We start from the raw sequence: 15,368 nt of genomic DNA, 5'->3' as shown, positions 1-15,368 counted from the left end.
AAACTTTACTCATATTGCTCCAGTCTTATTGGGGACCTGCTGGCCATGGGAAGAGCCCACCCAGCTCAAACATCAATGGGTAACTGGGGACTGAAGCAAATTCCCAACTGTCTTTGTCTCATTTAGCGGTTTTGGGGTCATCACCTCATCGGGTTACCAGCAGGAGGATTTGCCTACACAAGGCTGAAGTACAACATGCAGGCATCCCATGCAGTGCTGGTTTGCTGAGCAGCAATAGCCGTGTTTTGCACAGCTGCTGTAGGCTTTGCCTTGCTGCACACTGTAGGCTTTACCTGGTAACTTGAGTACGAGTATGAGAGTCATTATGATAGCTACTCGGTTGCCACGGGAGTATCTCACTTTTAGCTTTAGTATCAGTGATAATTGTACTTTCGAATTTACAGTGCAGCTAGCTAGCTAGTAATGTAATACTTCCAGTTTGGGATGATGCATTTTGTGACATTAACTATTAAATGAGTGTCCTCATCATCATGATCTCCATACAGGTTGACATGTGGTTCTGCCACGTGATGTACCGGTAACTGGATCACGTGTTTTGCGACAATCTAAGTAAGCGCCGCATAAACGCGCGGAATTCGAGTTAGAACGGGCCAAGCAAGTGTGTAATGTATTCGTACATCTGATAGAGACTCGTAAGTTTGTACGTGATTGAAGTGACCCACAGCGATGAGTAGTCTGCCGCCGCCGAGATGATACAAGCTAATCTACTGCAGTACTTCAAAAAGGTAGAGTAAGCCTATATGACATGTGTAATCACGTGATGAGGATTGCAGAAGCCGGAACAGAGTGGTCTGTTCAATGTGGTGGGTGGTGCCAGTGGTAGTCATAGCAAGGATGAAGGGGTTCCAGCCAAGAGACCAAAGGTACCGACTACTTTGTTGTTTGTATAATGTGTGGGTATGCACTGATATAATATTATTAGTTACCATTACTGTGAAACTTCGCTCAGCGAAGGTTATATCTAGTCTTGTGTCCAGACTGTTAGTTGATATAGAATATTGCAGCATGTTAGTGAAATGATTTGCTGATTAACTGCACAAGATAGGATATATTTGCCCTATTTCATGCGATGTGTCTTTTTCTATCTGGTTGATACAAATCATCTGTTAATAACCTTCTAGTAAATGCCAATACTAGTATATTAATATTCACACACATGCAAGTACAAGAGAAAACTGCTGTAGCTGTTTATTTGCTCTTATCAACAGAAGTCGTTGTCGCTGAGAAAGACAAAAGGCAAGTCACACAACAGGAGTAGAACTAAACCAGTAACTGGTCAGGTTACCAAGAGGTCAGCTTGTGGTCTAGAGGTCATGTCTGGGCAGCAGAAAACTATCCAGTCAAGGTGTGATTATAGAGTTGACTATTGTCATATAACTTGAACTGCATCAATACTGACACCCTGAAATGTGGACACCTGTCCATTGTCCCATTTGTACACTCTGAAATCAGGACACCTTGATAATCAGGACACTTGTCCATGGTCCCATTTAATACACACATTTAGACCCCTGAAATCAGTAATAAGGTGTCCATGGTTCTACTGACACTCCTCATAGCTGAGGTGGACCACATGTGATTATTGTTGATCAGTTTACTGCTTACTTGTGCAAATTATAAATGCACAAAAAAAAAGTTTAGTTAACACGTGTCCAGCACTGTCCTTTAATGGCTAGAGTGTGTCTTACTAACATGTTCTATTTGGCAGCCATACTGTCTCTATTGGGCATCTAGTGCAAGCCACATTGCAAGCAACAGCTATGGATGAGTCAGCAAGTAGCAGCAGCAGCTTACAAACAGCAGCACCTACAACAGTTGGTGCTGGAGTTGACTCTGAGAGTTTGAACAGTGTGAAGAGAAACCTATTTGGCACTGGTGCACCAACGACGCTAAGAGAACCAGGGATAGATGACATCTCTTTGCCACTGATAAACTTCTCTTTTCACTCTCCTGTCAAGAAAGAAGAAGTGGCAGTGGCGGAAGACATCAGTATTCATGATAGCGTGTCATCCGCCGTGAACCAGTTACCCCCTCTGGGTGGCAGTGACAAGGCCATGATGGAGGACGACAATGATACGCATGATTCTGTGGGTTATGGGCAAAATTGTGTAGAAGATGACCAATGGCTGGAGGGAATTAGTAGCAGTCAGTGGGGGGAGGGGCATGTTGCTGAGATGCCCTGCAAGACAGTGGGTGTGGCTACACTGCGGAGGTATATTGTGCAGAGCATCACTCCTAGGCAACGGCTGGATCAACAAGATGGTGTAGAGGGAAGGTAAGGGTTTGAGTAATGTAGTGACAATTTTTGTGGACTCTTTGTATGGCTACTGTGATAGAGGTACTGTTTGAGTGTTATTATTAACTTATTTCATACACATCAAAGGGGGCTAGTTTCTTGACACCATTTACCATAAAAGTATAGTACGTCACACGTGTTGCAATCTGTCAGTGCTCTTTTTTAATTATCATCTTATGATAATTATGATATGGAGCAGTGGACTAGCTAGTGTGTTAGATGTATGAGGTTAATTTTTGGTAGTGCGTGATGTGCTAATGTTGAGGGAATGATAGCCAACCACATGAATAATCAATTGTGTGTACACTTGAATGATCAGGCTTGGCTGGGGGTGGCTAAAAATACATGTATGGAAACTGATGGATCAAAAGTATTGTGTACATGTATGGGAGCATGTATGTACCATGAATTGTCATCAGTTGTGTTATACAGGGAAACCTCACTAATATCAGCCACCTCTTTAACATTATAATGACCATGTCAAGTAGGTCCCGAACATAGCTAAGGTGTACTTCATGACTTCATTAATAAGACCACCACATTATAGTGACCATGCCAAGTAGGTCCCGAACATAGCTAAGGTGTACTTCATGACCTCATTAATAAGACCACCTCATTATAGTGACCATGTCAAGTAGATCCCAAACATAGCTAAGGTGTACTTCATGACTGTGATAACCGAAGGGACAACTGATAATGATTGTAATGTATCACGTGTACATGAATTATGGGTTATACTAATCATATACATATAATCATATTAATACATAGTTAGTACTTCTACTATGACCTCATTAGTAATACCATCTCATTATAGTGACTATATTATCAATGAGGTTTTCATTTTACAAAATGTTTTCAGATCATTCCAGGAGATAGTGTTACAGTTGAGACCTGTTGCTGGGAGCACCACCATGTCGTCAGGTGACACCTGCCTTCTACGGGACGACTGGTAAGTGAGACCATGTGCTGAGATGTGGAGGGGGTTTACCTCTCAAAGGGAAGTTGCTAATTTGAGCTGTATTACTAATACTGTATACATATGGTTATCATTAGATGCTTAGTTATCTATCTAGACTCTCGTTTATCCAAAAACAAACAATCGACTGTTCAATTAGAATATTCAGATTGGGGTAGGTATTAGTAATAGAGTACTAGAACTGAGCTCTGTATATTAATATATGAACCTTGACAAGACCATTTGTCTGGTCCACTGTGCTCATACAATTCTTTTGTCCAAGCTGATGAGTCATCTAAACTTGTTCTGATAAAGACACTGTACAATTATGTCATCAGGCCATCTCAAAATCTCTAAATGCGTTGTTTGTGTTAAGCCATCTGCTGCTTAATAAAGTCACTGTGTACCTGTCTAAACCAGCCGACTTGAAAATGTATCTTAGTGAAGGTGGGGGACCCATGTCTGTCAACACTCTTTCCTGTTGCTATGTAGGTTAGATACTGAGCTGTTGCCTGGTAACAAGATCCAACTGGTTGGTTGCTGTGACAACACCCCCACGCAATGCCACACCCACATTATAGACAACACTCCTGGTAGGTACCTCATTGTTGTACCTGATCAACTGGTATCTGCTACTACCATGGCAACAGCTACTGGGTGTATGAGGAGGTAATTAAGTGTATTTATTTCTTTAATTACATTGTGTATTTTTAAATACTGTATTTTTAGAGCTGTGCTAGCAGAGATTTTTAAGGTGTGTGTGGTGTGGTGTGGTGTGGTGTGGTGTGGTGTGGTGTGGTGTGGTGTGGTGTGGTGTGGTGTGGTGTGGTGCATAACCAAGTACAATGGTGTGGTGTGTCACAAGTTGTGTATCTATAGGAAACAGGGGGTAATGAGATCATGTTGCTAGGTAGCCTGCTACATCAAGTGTTTGAGCAGGTATGAAGGGTGTGTCATCTTTACTGTAAACGAATTTGCTGGATTGCACACCAGGTGTTAATGAGCTACCATGGCAATGATGTAATCACTAGAGATCACGTGATCCAGTTAATGGATGAAATTGTAAAGACATTTCCAAACCTGATGTCAATGTTAGTGTGTTAACAACATTACAAAATTCAATATGACATTGTACCATTTGTAGGTATGGAGTAGGTGTGTCTCAAGATCACATGACCACAAAGCTGTTAGAATATGTTCCAATGCTATTGCAGTGGGTGGAGCAATTCATGAGCCACACCCCTCAAGCTGGGAAAGGAGAGATTGAGTTCAAGAGGTCACTAAATGACCTTTTGTGTAATGTTGTCATGGAAACCCATACAGGACTCATCCAAGTTGTCATGGAGACAGTGACTGGATGGAGACATGTAGTGTGGGTGTGTCAGGTGTGCATGATATAGAGGAATGTGTTTGGAGTCCAAGGTAAGCTAAAAGTGGGAAGGTTAACAGTAGCAACTCCCACTGATCTGTGTTAGGTATGGCTTCAAAGGTAAAGTAGATGCCACAGTTGAAGTGAAGGTAAACCGGTAACAGTGTTGGGGATAATGTGTTGGGGATAATGTGTTGGGGATAATGTGTTGGGGGTAATGTGTTAGATAAGTAATGCGTTACATAATAATTATTACTTTTGTGGTAACGAAGTAATATTATAATGAAATATGCTGTAGAAACAGGTAATTACTTTACTTGCTAAATGTAATGCGTTACCTAAGTAATGAAGTTACTGTAACGAGTCTAATATTACGTAATATTATTACTTTAAGTAACAAAGTTACTAATTTCATTAGTAATCCACTGAGTAACGCCTAGCCACAACGAAGTAATGAAGCCTAATGAATGAAGCTTATTCACCAGCTTCTTGCTTACAACTAAGATTTGCACATTGTCCAACAACACAATCATGTCACGTGATAAGGTGGTAGTTTCACACGTGACAGCTTAACGCTGTGGACACAAAGTAATATAATATGTAATATTATTATAGTTACTTTATTTTTGGGTAATATGTAACTGTAACTAAATAGTTCAGTTGTAAATAATATGTAATATGTAACGAGTTACATTAAAAAGTAACTGTCCCAACACTGACTAGTAACATACACTGGGAACCTGTTTGTAGAATTGGTGTTACCTTAACTTAAAAAGAGTATTGTTTGTGTTGATATTTCCCATGTTTGATTGGTCAGAATTTTTTATTCCACACCTAAAAAAATTGAATTCATGAAAAAATTATACTGAGCAAAAAACGTGTATTATTTTATTATTTTAAATTAATTTTTGGAAAAGAGGCTAAAATAGCCTGTACACCAAATCATGACAGAAAAGGATACGTATTATTAGTCCAATGCATATCCAGCTTTGACTTGAAGTCGTTCAATGAGCGTGCCTCAATAATATGCTGTGGTAAACTGTTCCAAGAATTCACTACGCGATATTAATATAGTAGCTGTAATGTCCTCTAAATGCTTGTATTAATATAATTGCTTAAAATGTTATTTTAAAATAGGACCTTGATATCTATTGTGAACCAAAATGAATGCATCATTATAAGGCTTTTGAGTGAATTTGGAACTTAGTAGTGTGTTGTTTACAATACAACACTATTGGAGAGAACATATTATGTTCATTTCTTTGGTAACCACAAGATGGCCTGTATAGCAAGAAGTTAAAACTTGAGATTGATAGGGTCCCTGCTACCATGATCATAACACTATAGTGATCTGTGAACTCAGAGGAGTCAGATTACTGTAAAGTGGTCAAATGAACCACAACAGCTTGTGATCCTGGACCTCCTCGCTTTAACTTAGGAGGATCCAAATTAGGGACCTGATATGATATACGTGCCTTTGTAATATGTAGTCTATTGCATTTCCTGCTACCACACTAAGAGTTTGGGCTTGTTTTAGCAATTTTTCATCATTGTTACCATAGATACACACAGTCAGGAAACCACGTAACCCACAATCACGTCTACCTGCACAAGATGTCCTTGAGCAGTTCACGGTACCACTGGAACTGAAGACTGGCAAGATGTCACACTCCTTAGGCTCTGTTGAACATCGTGCTCAGGTGATCCATTTAGTGTGGTGTACATTAATCAACACAATTATGTGATCAGGTGATCCTTTACACTCTGATGATGTCTGAACACTATGATGGGGAAATCCCTGGCGGACTACTGTACTACTTGAAAGCAGGTCACATGGTGGGCGTGCCTGCTTTTGATCATGAAATCAGAGGTGAGTGTGGTCCCTAGTTGATGATGACACCATGTGATATCACAGCTCTGGTGATGATGCGTAATAGACTGGCCAGTTTTCTACACTACTACTATACTGATCACATGCCAGAGATGTTACGTCACCCTCGCACCTGTCATTACTGTCCCATGCTGCGACCATGTTGTGTATTCCATAAGTAAGAACTCATTACGAAGGGTCTTGAAGTGTGTGGGGACCAAGGTGGGATTTTGATTTAAGTCCTTGTCTAATCATAATATTATTGTGTGTGGCAGTAGTGCACCAGTCTGTTCTGACTTGGTGATGTTGGCAATTGACACAGTGACCTTGTTTGGAGAGATCTCATTGTGCTTAGCATGAAAATTACAGAATATTGCAAGTAATTGCCACTGTATATCATCAGAAATATATTGTCCACAAGCATGTATGACACTTTCATGTCATTACAAAGAAAAAACTTTAGAGTTATAAAAAAGCAAACTCCTTGATGAAGATATGAAACCCTCTAATAGAACAGTTGAGTGTACGCGGGAGCTCCAACTTAGCAGGAACCCGAGGGTGGTTTATCTGTAGCTTAATAGGATATACTATTGGTTAGCCACACATCACATGATCTCATAGTTCGCTGAGAGGTTTGTGAGGGTTCTGGGACACACATAGATACACTACCAATTCACACGTTAGAATACTTGGTATTGATACTTGGTATTGATACTGAGGTGTTGGGGTTGCCACCTCAACATAATACATAACCTTTGTAGATGAAGAACAAGTGCTATATATCTTGTGAGTGTGGCACAGGGATATTCTGATGTTATTATCAGCACCAGTTTCTTGTGTTTCGTTACACAATTACACATTCCAAGATGTCATGAGGTTATGGTGTATGGCTAACCTCCACTCTGTGTTGACTTGTACATTTGTGTGTTCTTGAAGGAGTGTGGAAGGTGGTACTGCTATAACCAGTAGCCTGGGGGAACTGTTTGATGACAATACAAGTCACATCACCAATGCTTATTGTGACTTCTTCTCTCATTGGCATCGGCTTGCTTGTCTGGAGGTGTGGCATTGTCATGGTAACAGCAATGAGGCCCTGTGGGCACAGGATGCAAGGAAGAGGTGGGTGTGTCTTGTTATCACATGACCTGATATGTAATGCTAGGGTGGAACAGGGTGTGTGTCTGACTCACCTGACAACTGGTCAAATATCCCACCAATCAGATGGCTCCATAGTCCAAGCATTTCATTGTTCTTCAGAGTAAGTAGTATCCTGACTAATATCCTATGTAATATAACTAGCTAGACATAAAAGTAAATAAATTAGCTATTAAACAATTCTTACATCCTGGCTGCTGCTTTTTACCATTTTAAACATTTTTGCTCTCATGTGGGTGTGTATGGACAACCAAACATAGGTAGGTAGATTCACACACACACACGTACGTTTTTACAAAAACATTATAAGTAAACCATGTGTACACCCACAGGCCAGCTGTGGGTGTGCTCCTGGTTAAAAAGTTAAAAGGAAGTAGACATTACAGCTGAAATGAGAATGACCCATACAACAAAAGGTAACGAAACAAGTCGAACAAGATTAGATGGCTACTTACTAAAATTGAGACACATTTTAATTACCTAGTTAAAAGTAGGCATTAAAATGTGTCTGTTTTAGCAAGTAGTCATCTAATCTTGTTCAACTTGTTTCCTTACCTTTTGTTGTATGGGTCATTCTCATTTTTGCTGTAATGTACCTTTTTGAGCTTGTTTCCTTACTTTTTGTGACATGTCAATCCCTACTTCCTTTCAAAACTTTTAAAAGCTTGCATGTGAACAGGTTATAACTATTAATATCCTGAATGTGTCATCTACAGTGCATCACCATCACCCCCATGGGGTGGGGACTCATTGTTTGTCATTGGTGAACGTATGGTAGTCAGCAGACAGGATGGCAAGGGGTGGGGTGTTGCCACCGGTTACATCAAGCAACTGCACACTACAACAATTGACATTGTTGTTAACAAGTGAGTGACTCCTACCTGTAGCCTGTATATTGAGGACACCTGTTAGTATCCTGTGTCCTGGTCAGTTTCATGCTAAGGGATATTTTGGGGTCATTACCAAGTGTCCACATTAACAGGTTCCACTGTAGTGTAGTGTATGAGGACACACATGATTATAGTCCAGACACTTACATACCTAAGTTATAAGGTCCCACAAAGTATCCTATCAGGACACCTCCATATTACAGTTCACAGGTTCCAGTGTATCATCAAGTAGTATACTGGCTCTTATGTACAGGTCACTACCATCTGGTGATGGTACTCTTTATCGGTTGGATATTTCTCAGTCCAACATCACTGGCCACACCCTCTTGTCTAATATGATGTCATTGATGACATCATCTAATGAAAGGTGAGATATTGAGAGTGATATAGTGATTGTTATATTAATGAGTGATTGTTCTAGTTTAGCAATGAATGTTTTATTAGAGTATGTCTCCTGTTAGGGCTCAGAGACTTAGGGAGTTGATTATTGACGATGTTGATCCTGTGTTTGATGATGGCAACTGTTACTATGACAACCAGTTGGTCAGTAATTTAAACGATGGTCAGAAGATAGCTATCCACAAGGTGTGAGATGTCACATGATCCAGTCATGACATCATCACACTATAGGTGATGTCATCAATGGACTACACCATTATATTGGGGATGCCTGGAACTGGTAAGTGTATATGTGTGTTTGTGTCCTACTGTATTTATCATATATGGTGATATAGGGAAAACCCTGACCATTGCCACACTGGTGAGGGTACTGGTATCCAATGGCAACAGTGTGTTACTGGCCAGTTATACTAACAATGCAATTGATAATATATTATTGAAACTGGCACAGGTGATCTGTTGGTTGTTTGCCGCATATGCTTAATTTTGAGCAATACAGATGGAAGTTGATTTTCTCAGGCTAGGGAGTGTCCACAAGGTGCATCCTAATCTCATTGGCTACACTACTGCTGCCATGGCGACTGGTATTTCTAGTCTTGGAAGCCTCCAGAATGTCCTGGACTCTAAAGTAAGTATTCCAATATTTTAACATTATTAATAATAATGTTTATTGCAGTTAGTTGTGGCCACAACTTGCCTGGGGCTAAATCATGCCATTTTTGGTCGTCGTGTGTTTGACTATTGCATTATTGATGAGGCCTCTCAAGTGACTCTGCCGGTGTGTGTGGGAGCACTACAGTATGCCAGTCAGTCATTTGTGTTAGTTGGGGATCATCACCAGTTGCCACCATTAGTGCAGAGCGACAAGGCAAGGTGAGTAATATCTGAATGTTCGATTAGAGTAGTTTGACTGGTGATTGGCTATACATGGTTACTTATTACTCCAGATGTGTGTCCTTAGTAACAGTTGCTTTATTATGGTGTTGTGTGCTAGGTGTTTTGATTGGCTCTGCCAGAGCTTTTTTCATACTAACACAAAAGCACCTTCATGAAACACTGGTTGTGTTGTTAATATTTTGTGCAGTGTGCAAATGTTTAGGTTCTAACTTTGCAACAAGTCGGTTAACTAACTTGATCTATATGACACAAATAACTAGCTACTCAATGTCATATTACCTTGTGAAGCAGAGGAGGATGGTCATTATAATACAACACTTATCCTACCCCACCCAGCACCTCAGTATCAATACCAAGTACTAGAAGCACACTTTAGAGGGTTGGTCACACGAATGACGTATTGCTTGTGCAACCAAGCATGGTGCTTGAAATTGACATCATTATTATCAAGAGTAATAACAGAGAATCTCCATTATTTACTCTTGTTATTATCAAGTTCTTTGTCATGTCCATAAGGACTATGTACAATGCAGTGTAGTCTCGTGCTGCCAGACCAATATGCACCAGGCGCTTATCTATATAAGTGCTGGCTGTAATTGGTCTAGTGACATTATGACCCATTACCAGTTCAGTAGCATAGCATGCGGTGTGCAAGCAATTAGTACTAACGGTGCGCGTATTGGTGGGTTTACCTCTGTTTTATAACGAAGAGCCACCGTTGCTATGGCATAATAGCGGTGAGTAATGAATGTAACAACCTGTCACTTGTGCCAGCTAGCATAATTATTATGAAGGAAACAGCTGCTGCCACGGCTATACTGCACATGTCGTTACATTCCAGTAGAAATGGTAATGAGTCATAATGTCACCAGACCAATTACAGCTGGCGCTTATAATTATTAGTATATCGGTAAGTGGCTGGCGCATATTGGTCTGGCAACGTGAGACTAAGTGTTTGTTTATCAACTAGGAAACACACACACACATACACACACACACACACACACACACACACACACACACACACACACACACACACACGGTCACTGAGAGAATTGAGGGGGCCAGGGACAAATCAAGAATGTGGGGCCCCTATAACTGATATGGCTGGGTGTGTGAGGTATTGCCAACCTAGGGGGGTCTGGGGGTTTGTCTCCCCAGGAAATTTTTGAAAATTAGACCCTCTGGGATTGAATATGAGAGTAATTTCATAAGTATAATTATTTTACTAGGGTGACTGCTCTATTAGGGTATAGCTCTACCAATTACTTATCACCTAGGAAAACCATCACTTACACCAACCATTATTTCCTAATTCAACAATCTGTTAGTGTAGCTACTATGACTAAATGTTTGCCTAACTGCTGTATTAGGGTGACTGTTCTATTAGAGTACCTTGATCTTAATTAATGTTCAATTGATGCCCAGCCCCTGGGGCCCAGGAAAAATTGCTCCAGTTGTTCCCTCCAACCTTGTCAGCAATCCTGGACACACAAAGTGTTGGCTGGGGACTCTGGAAGCCATAGTTTATTGATATTATAGAGGCCACACCACATGGGTAACCAGCCAGTGATTGTCCATATACTTTCCCTCATCAGCCCATTAACATCAGTGTGTTCTTAGTTAATATTAGAATATACAGGAGCCAGGGGGTTTCAGGAACCCCTTTGGATTTTACACACTATTATTATTATTATATTTGTTACTGTGCAGAAATCAAAAAGATTGTCGTGCACAGGTGTGATCATAATGAATGTTCAGGTTAGTACAAAACTCATCTAAGGTAGGGGAGTGAATTACAAAGGGGGGGGAGTGTGTTCCAGAGTCTGATTGTAGAAGGGAAAAAGGAAAATTTGTAAGAATCAATCATAGTGTCAAGCTGTTTATAATATCCTTCCCTTGATGGACGATGATTAGGTATTAGATCATTTGTGGGTATACCTAGATTGCCATTAATTATCTTATACATTGTAGTTATCTTAGACTTGTTTCTTCTTTCTTCGAGGGTAGGTAAATTTAATGATGACATCATTCTTGTTACACTACTAAATCTAGAAAAATTATTGTAGCAAAATCTGGCTGCTCTCCTTTGGATGGACTCAAGTTGGTTTATATTTTGGTGTGGGTGTGGGGGGCCCAGACAGAGGATGCATATTCAACAATGGGGCGGACCATCATCTTATAACAATCGTTCTTAACAGAAACAGGGCATTGGTGAAGGTTACGACGCAAGAATCCATTAACCTGATTTGCTTTGCTAGTGACTCTTTGAATGTGTTCATTCCATGATAGTTTCTGGTCAATGGTGACCCCAAGATATTTTGTGTGAGGAACCCCAGAGATGATAGAACTCTACAGATAATAGCTATGAATGATGGGATTTCTTTTATTGGTAATTCTCAAGTATTCACATTTCTTAATGTTAAATTCCATCAGCCAAGTATGAGCCCATTCAGTAAGTTTGTCAAGATCCTGTTGTAGGGCTAAACAATCGGATTCGGAATGTATGTAGGAGTACAGTAGGACATCATCTGCATACAATTTAACCTCATTATTGACACAAACAGGGAGATCATTTATATACAATAAAAACAGAAGTGGTGTGAGTACAGTACCTTGGGGTACACCAGAGAGAACTTGTTTAGAGTAGCTGTTTTTCCCTCCTAGCACTACATACTGGGATCTGCAAGTTAAGAAGAACTTACTCCACAATAGGATAGATCCATCAATCCCATAATGTTGAAGCTTGAGGTAGAGTCGGGAATGTGGAACCTTATCAAAGGCCTTACTGAAGTCAAGTAGAAGTACTTGCAAACATTAAAACTTTAGGGGCTTCCAGAAGCTGGAATCTATCATGAAACAGAGCACATTATCTTAGTTAAGTAATAATAGCAGCACTTGTGGCATTGTTCTAACCAATGTTAGTGAAAAGGTCAGGATACTCTAATGAAGTAGTCAGGCACTTAATTGTGGTGGAAATCCTATTCAAGTTTCCTGCGTACACCCCTGATATTGATATTGAGGTGTCAAGGTTGAGCTTTTCTTTGAGATCACATGAGATCTTTGATGATGTGTGACCAACCTCCTCTGACTGTTATGAAGGGTGGTAGAGAGCTTTAATTGGAATGCTATTTCATACAGGACGGAGGGGTTAGGTGTTAGTTTGTTTCAGTTGTTGGCTAATCGACACCCATCAGCTGTAGTGTCTCTATGGCAACAGTTCAGGATGAACAGGTTTGATCACATGAACCTGCGTGTGTTATGAATCTTCTGACAGGGATATAATGTTGCTTAGCAACACATTAGTTTACAGCAACAAAATGCAGTGTGGGTCTGAGGCAGTTTCTATAGCAACACTACGACTTGATAAATGGGCAGTAAATAGAGATGTGAGTAATTGGGAGTGTTCTTGATCTGCATTGTATATCATCTCATATAGATGCTATCTGATTGGCTAAATCATATTATTGACCCCACCCACTCTGTTGTGTTTGTTAACACTGACAAGGTAACCATACCAACTAGTGAACTACAACGTGGGTATCATGTGATCCATGCAGGTAGCAGGGGGTGGGGCTGAGACCAAGGGATCATGTGATCAGATCTACAATGAACTGGAAGCTGATTTAGTTGTGAAATTGATTACAACGTTAATTAGTGTACGTGTGACATTGTGTGTACGAGGACACCTACATAATCCAGGTGCTTGGTTAGGGTCCTGGGGTGTCCCTTAGTACATAAACTGACCTGGAAAATCAGGATACCTGCCACCAGTCCATTATCTGCTTTTAAAAACACAAGTTTTGTTTCTGATTATCTTTAAGATAACTGCTAAATCAAAGCATAAGTTTGCCTTGTGCTGCAGCCATGACTGCTGTATTTTTGGGTCTTGTTTGGATATGGCAATAGTATCAGTAAGTGTTTATAGAATGTGATTGAACAAACAGCTATTGCTGAGTAGTTGAACATTTCACATACAATTGTGCTTTTTTCAGTACACCACCTGCTACCTAATAAAGCACATCTAGGTCTTCTCATGCTTTAGCAGTGTTCATACTGTCTATTCATTGTACAGTGTGGGTGTAGTGGTGATGACATAGGAGTGATAACACCTTATCGTCAACAACAAAACCTGATCAGATCATGTTTGTACTCCAGTAATGTACAAGTGTCTCCTGTTAAGGTTAGTGTGTCTCATGTTTGTGTTGTAAAATAAATTTATGCAGAAATTATTCTATCAATCATGTACTAGCATTATAGCCATGTTTTTGTTCAAACTTGAAATTATTGTCTGCATAAGTGTGTGGCTAACTGGCTTTGATACTGTAGTAGTTGCTAACTTTCAAATAAGACATATCAAGATAGTCTTGCCTACATGGTGCTTATCAATTAGAAATTGTAAGTACCTACTACAAGATTGATAAGCACCTACTACAAGATTGATAAGCACCATGTAGTTATAGAGACACACAAGATTATCATGCAAGGCAACAATGCAGTAATACAATTTATCGTGGTGGTCAGCCACTCCACTTGTAGTAGACTCTAGCTGTCACCTGATGTCACAAAGTCATCTGTGGCAAATCGTGATTTAACAAATTAAATCGTGATTTTTAAAAATGACTTATTCAGTTTACAAGTATACAAAAACATTTTCCAAAACAAAGTGTGAAAATGAAGCAAATTATGAAACGTATTTGTGCCTATATTAGTGTTATCATCATTCTCCTTCTAGTTATCAACACAGTCACACACCACATGTAATGGTGTTGAAGTGTTCACGGTTGATCGCTATCAAGGACGTGACAAACCTTGTATCATTGTCTCCTTCGTACGCAGTAATCCTAATGCTAATGTAAGTGATTATTAATTGGAACATTACACAAATAAGTACATCTAGGTGGGGAACTTGTTACCAGACATCAACCGTATCAATGTTGCCATGACAAGGGGTCGTCACAAGCTCATCATGATCGGATCACATGATACACTAAGACATGCCCAACCCCTAGCCAATCTATTCACATTACTAAGACAACACAATATGATGTATAGGATCACACAATACAGATGATGAATAATATGTTTATAATTTGATGTAATAATAGTAGAACTATTGTGATAACTGTGTGGTACTCTGCATGAAAGTTATCCTAGTGGTACCTGATAGTAACTAGTATTGTTACAGGTGCTACATTTTTTTCCCTAACTTTGGTGCCTTTTCTGTTACACCTTATTTGCTATAAGTCATTGCTATCAGTCATTTAAGTGTAAGTCCTTGAAATTAGGTTAGGTAATCCTAAGGCTGCAGCACATGTTGCTGTCAGACCTTCAGTGCTGGTCACTGTAAAGTGTTAATAATAACTTAAGTTGCAATTTACTCTAATAGAACATACATCATTTACACAAGTATCCTAATAAAACATACAGTATGTTTGAGTAAAGGTCGTTTTAAACGACTCTACTCACAATCACCGTGAGTATAATAATGGGTTTAATGATGCCATGTGAGG

The 15,368-nt window shown here is 39.8% G+C and overlaps 1 protein-coding gene across 1 annotated transcript; it reads left to right on the top strand.

Annotated features, from left to right (window-relative positions):
• Window positions 1–585: 585 nt before the first annotated feature.
• LOC136243091 (DNA replication ATP-dependent helicase/nuclease DNA2-like) lies at window positions 586–14,980 on the top strand. The gene is made up of 31 exons (XM_066034604.1): window positions 586–746; window positions 795–884; window positions 1,230–1,366; window positions 1,730–2,296; window positions 3,180–3,269; window positions 3,768–3,944; window positions 4,005–4,029; window positions 4,155–4,214; window positions 4,269–4,366; window positions 4,420–4,551; window positions 4,599–4,697; window positions 4,751–4,793; window positions 6,207–6,344; window positions 6,394–6,514; window positions 6,560–6,692; window positions 7,451–7,633; window positions 7,677–7,772; window positions 8,386–8,535; window positions 8,813–8,926; window positions 9,021–9,144; window positions 9,190–9,238; window positions 9,294–9,409; window positions 9,458–9,586; window positions 9,635–9,831; window positions 12,997–13,089; window positions 13,133–13,244; window positions 13,295–13,363; window positions 13,416–13,514; window positions 13,931–14,038; window positions 14,591–14,710; window positions 14,756–14,980. The coding sequence occupies exons 1-31, from the start codon at window positions 711–713 to the stop codon at window positions 14,927–14,929; spliced, it is 3,879 nt and encodes a 1,292-aa protein (XP_065890676.1). The 5' UTR covers window positions 586–710; the 3' UTR covers window positions 14,930–14,980.
• Window positions 14,981–15,368: the final 388 nt, after the last annotated feature.

The sequence above is a fragment of the Dysidea avara genome, chromosome 13 (genome assembly GCF_963678975.1).
Source record: "Dysidea avara chromosome 13, odDysAvar1.4, whole genome shotgun sequence".
NCBI lineage: Eukaryota > Metazoa > Porifera > Demospongiae > Dictyoceratida > Dysideidae > Dysidea > Dysidea avara.
Note: the sequence above shows the minus strand (reverse complement) of the source record. Positions and strands in the feature narration are given on the sequence as shown.

Excerpts from the sequence above, each read along its gene's own strand:
- LOC136243091 (XM_066034604.1), top strand. The coding sequence starts at position 711 with ATGATACAAGCTAATCTACTGCAGTACTTCAAAAAG. Across the intron at positions 3,270-3,767 it reads TGCCTTCTACGGGACGACTG|GTTAGATACTGAGCTGTTGC; the intron begins GTAAGTGAGACC and ends GTTGCTATGTAG. Across the intron at positions 7,773-8,385 it reads GCATTTCATTGTTCTTCAGA|TGCATCACCATCACCCCCAT; the intron begins GTAAGTAGTATC and ends TGTCATCTACAG.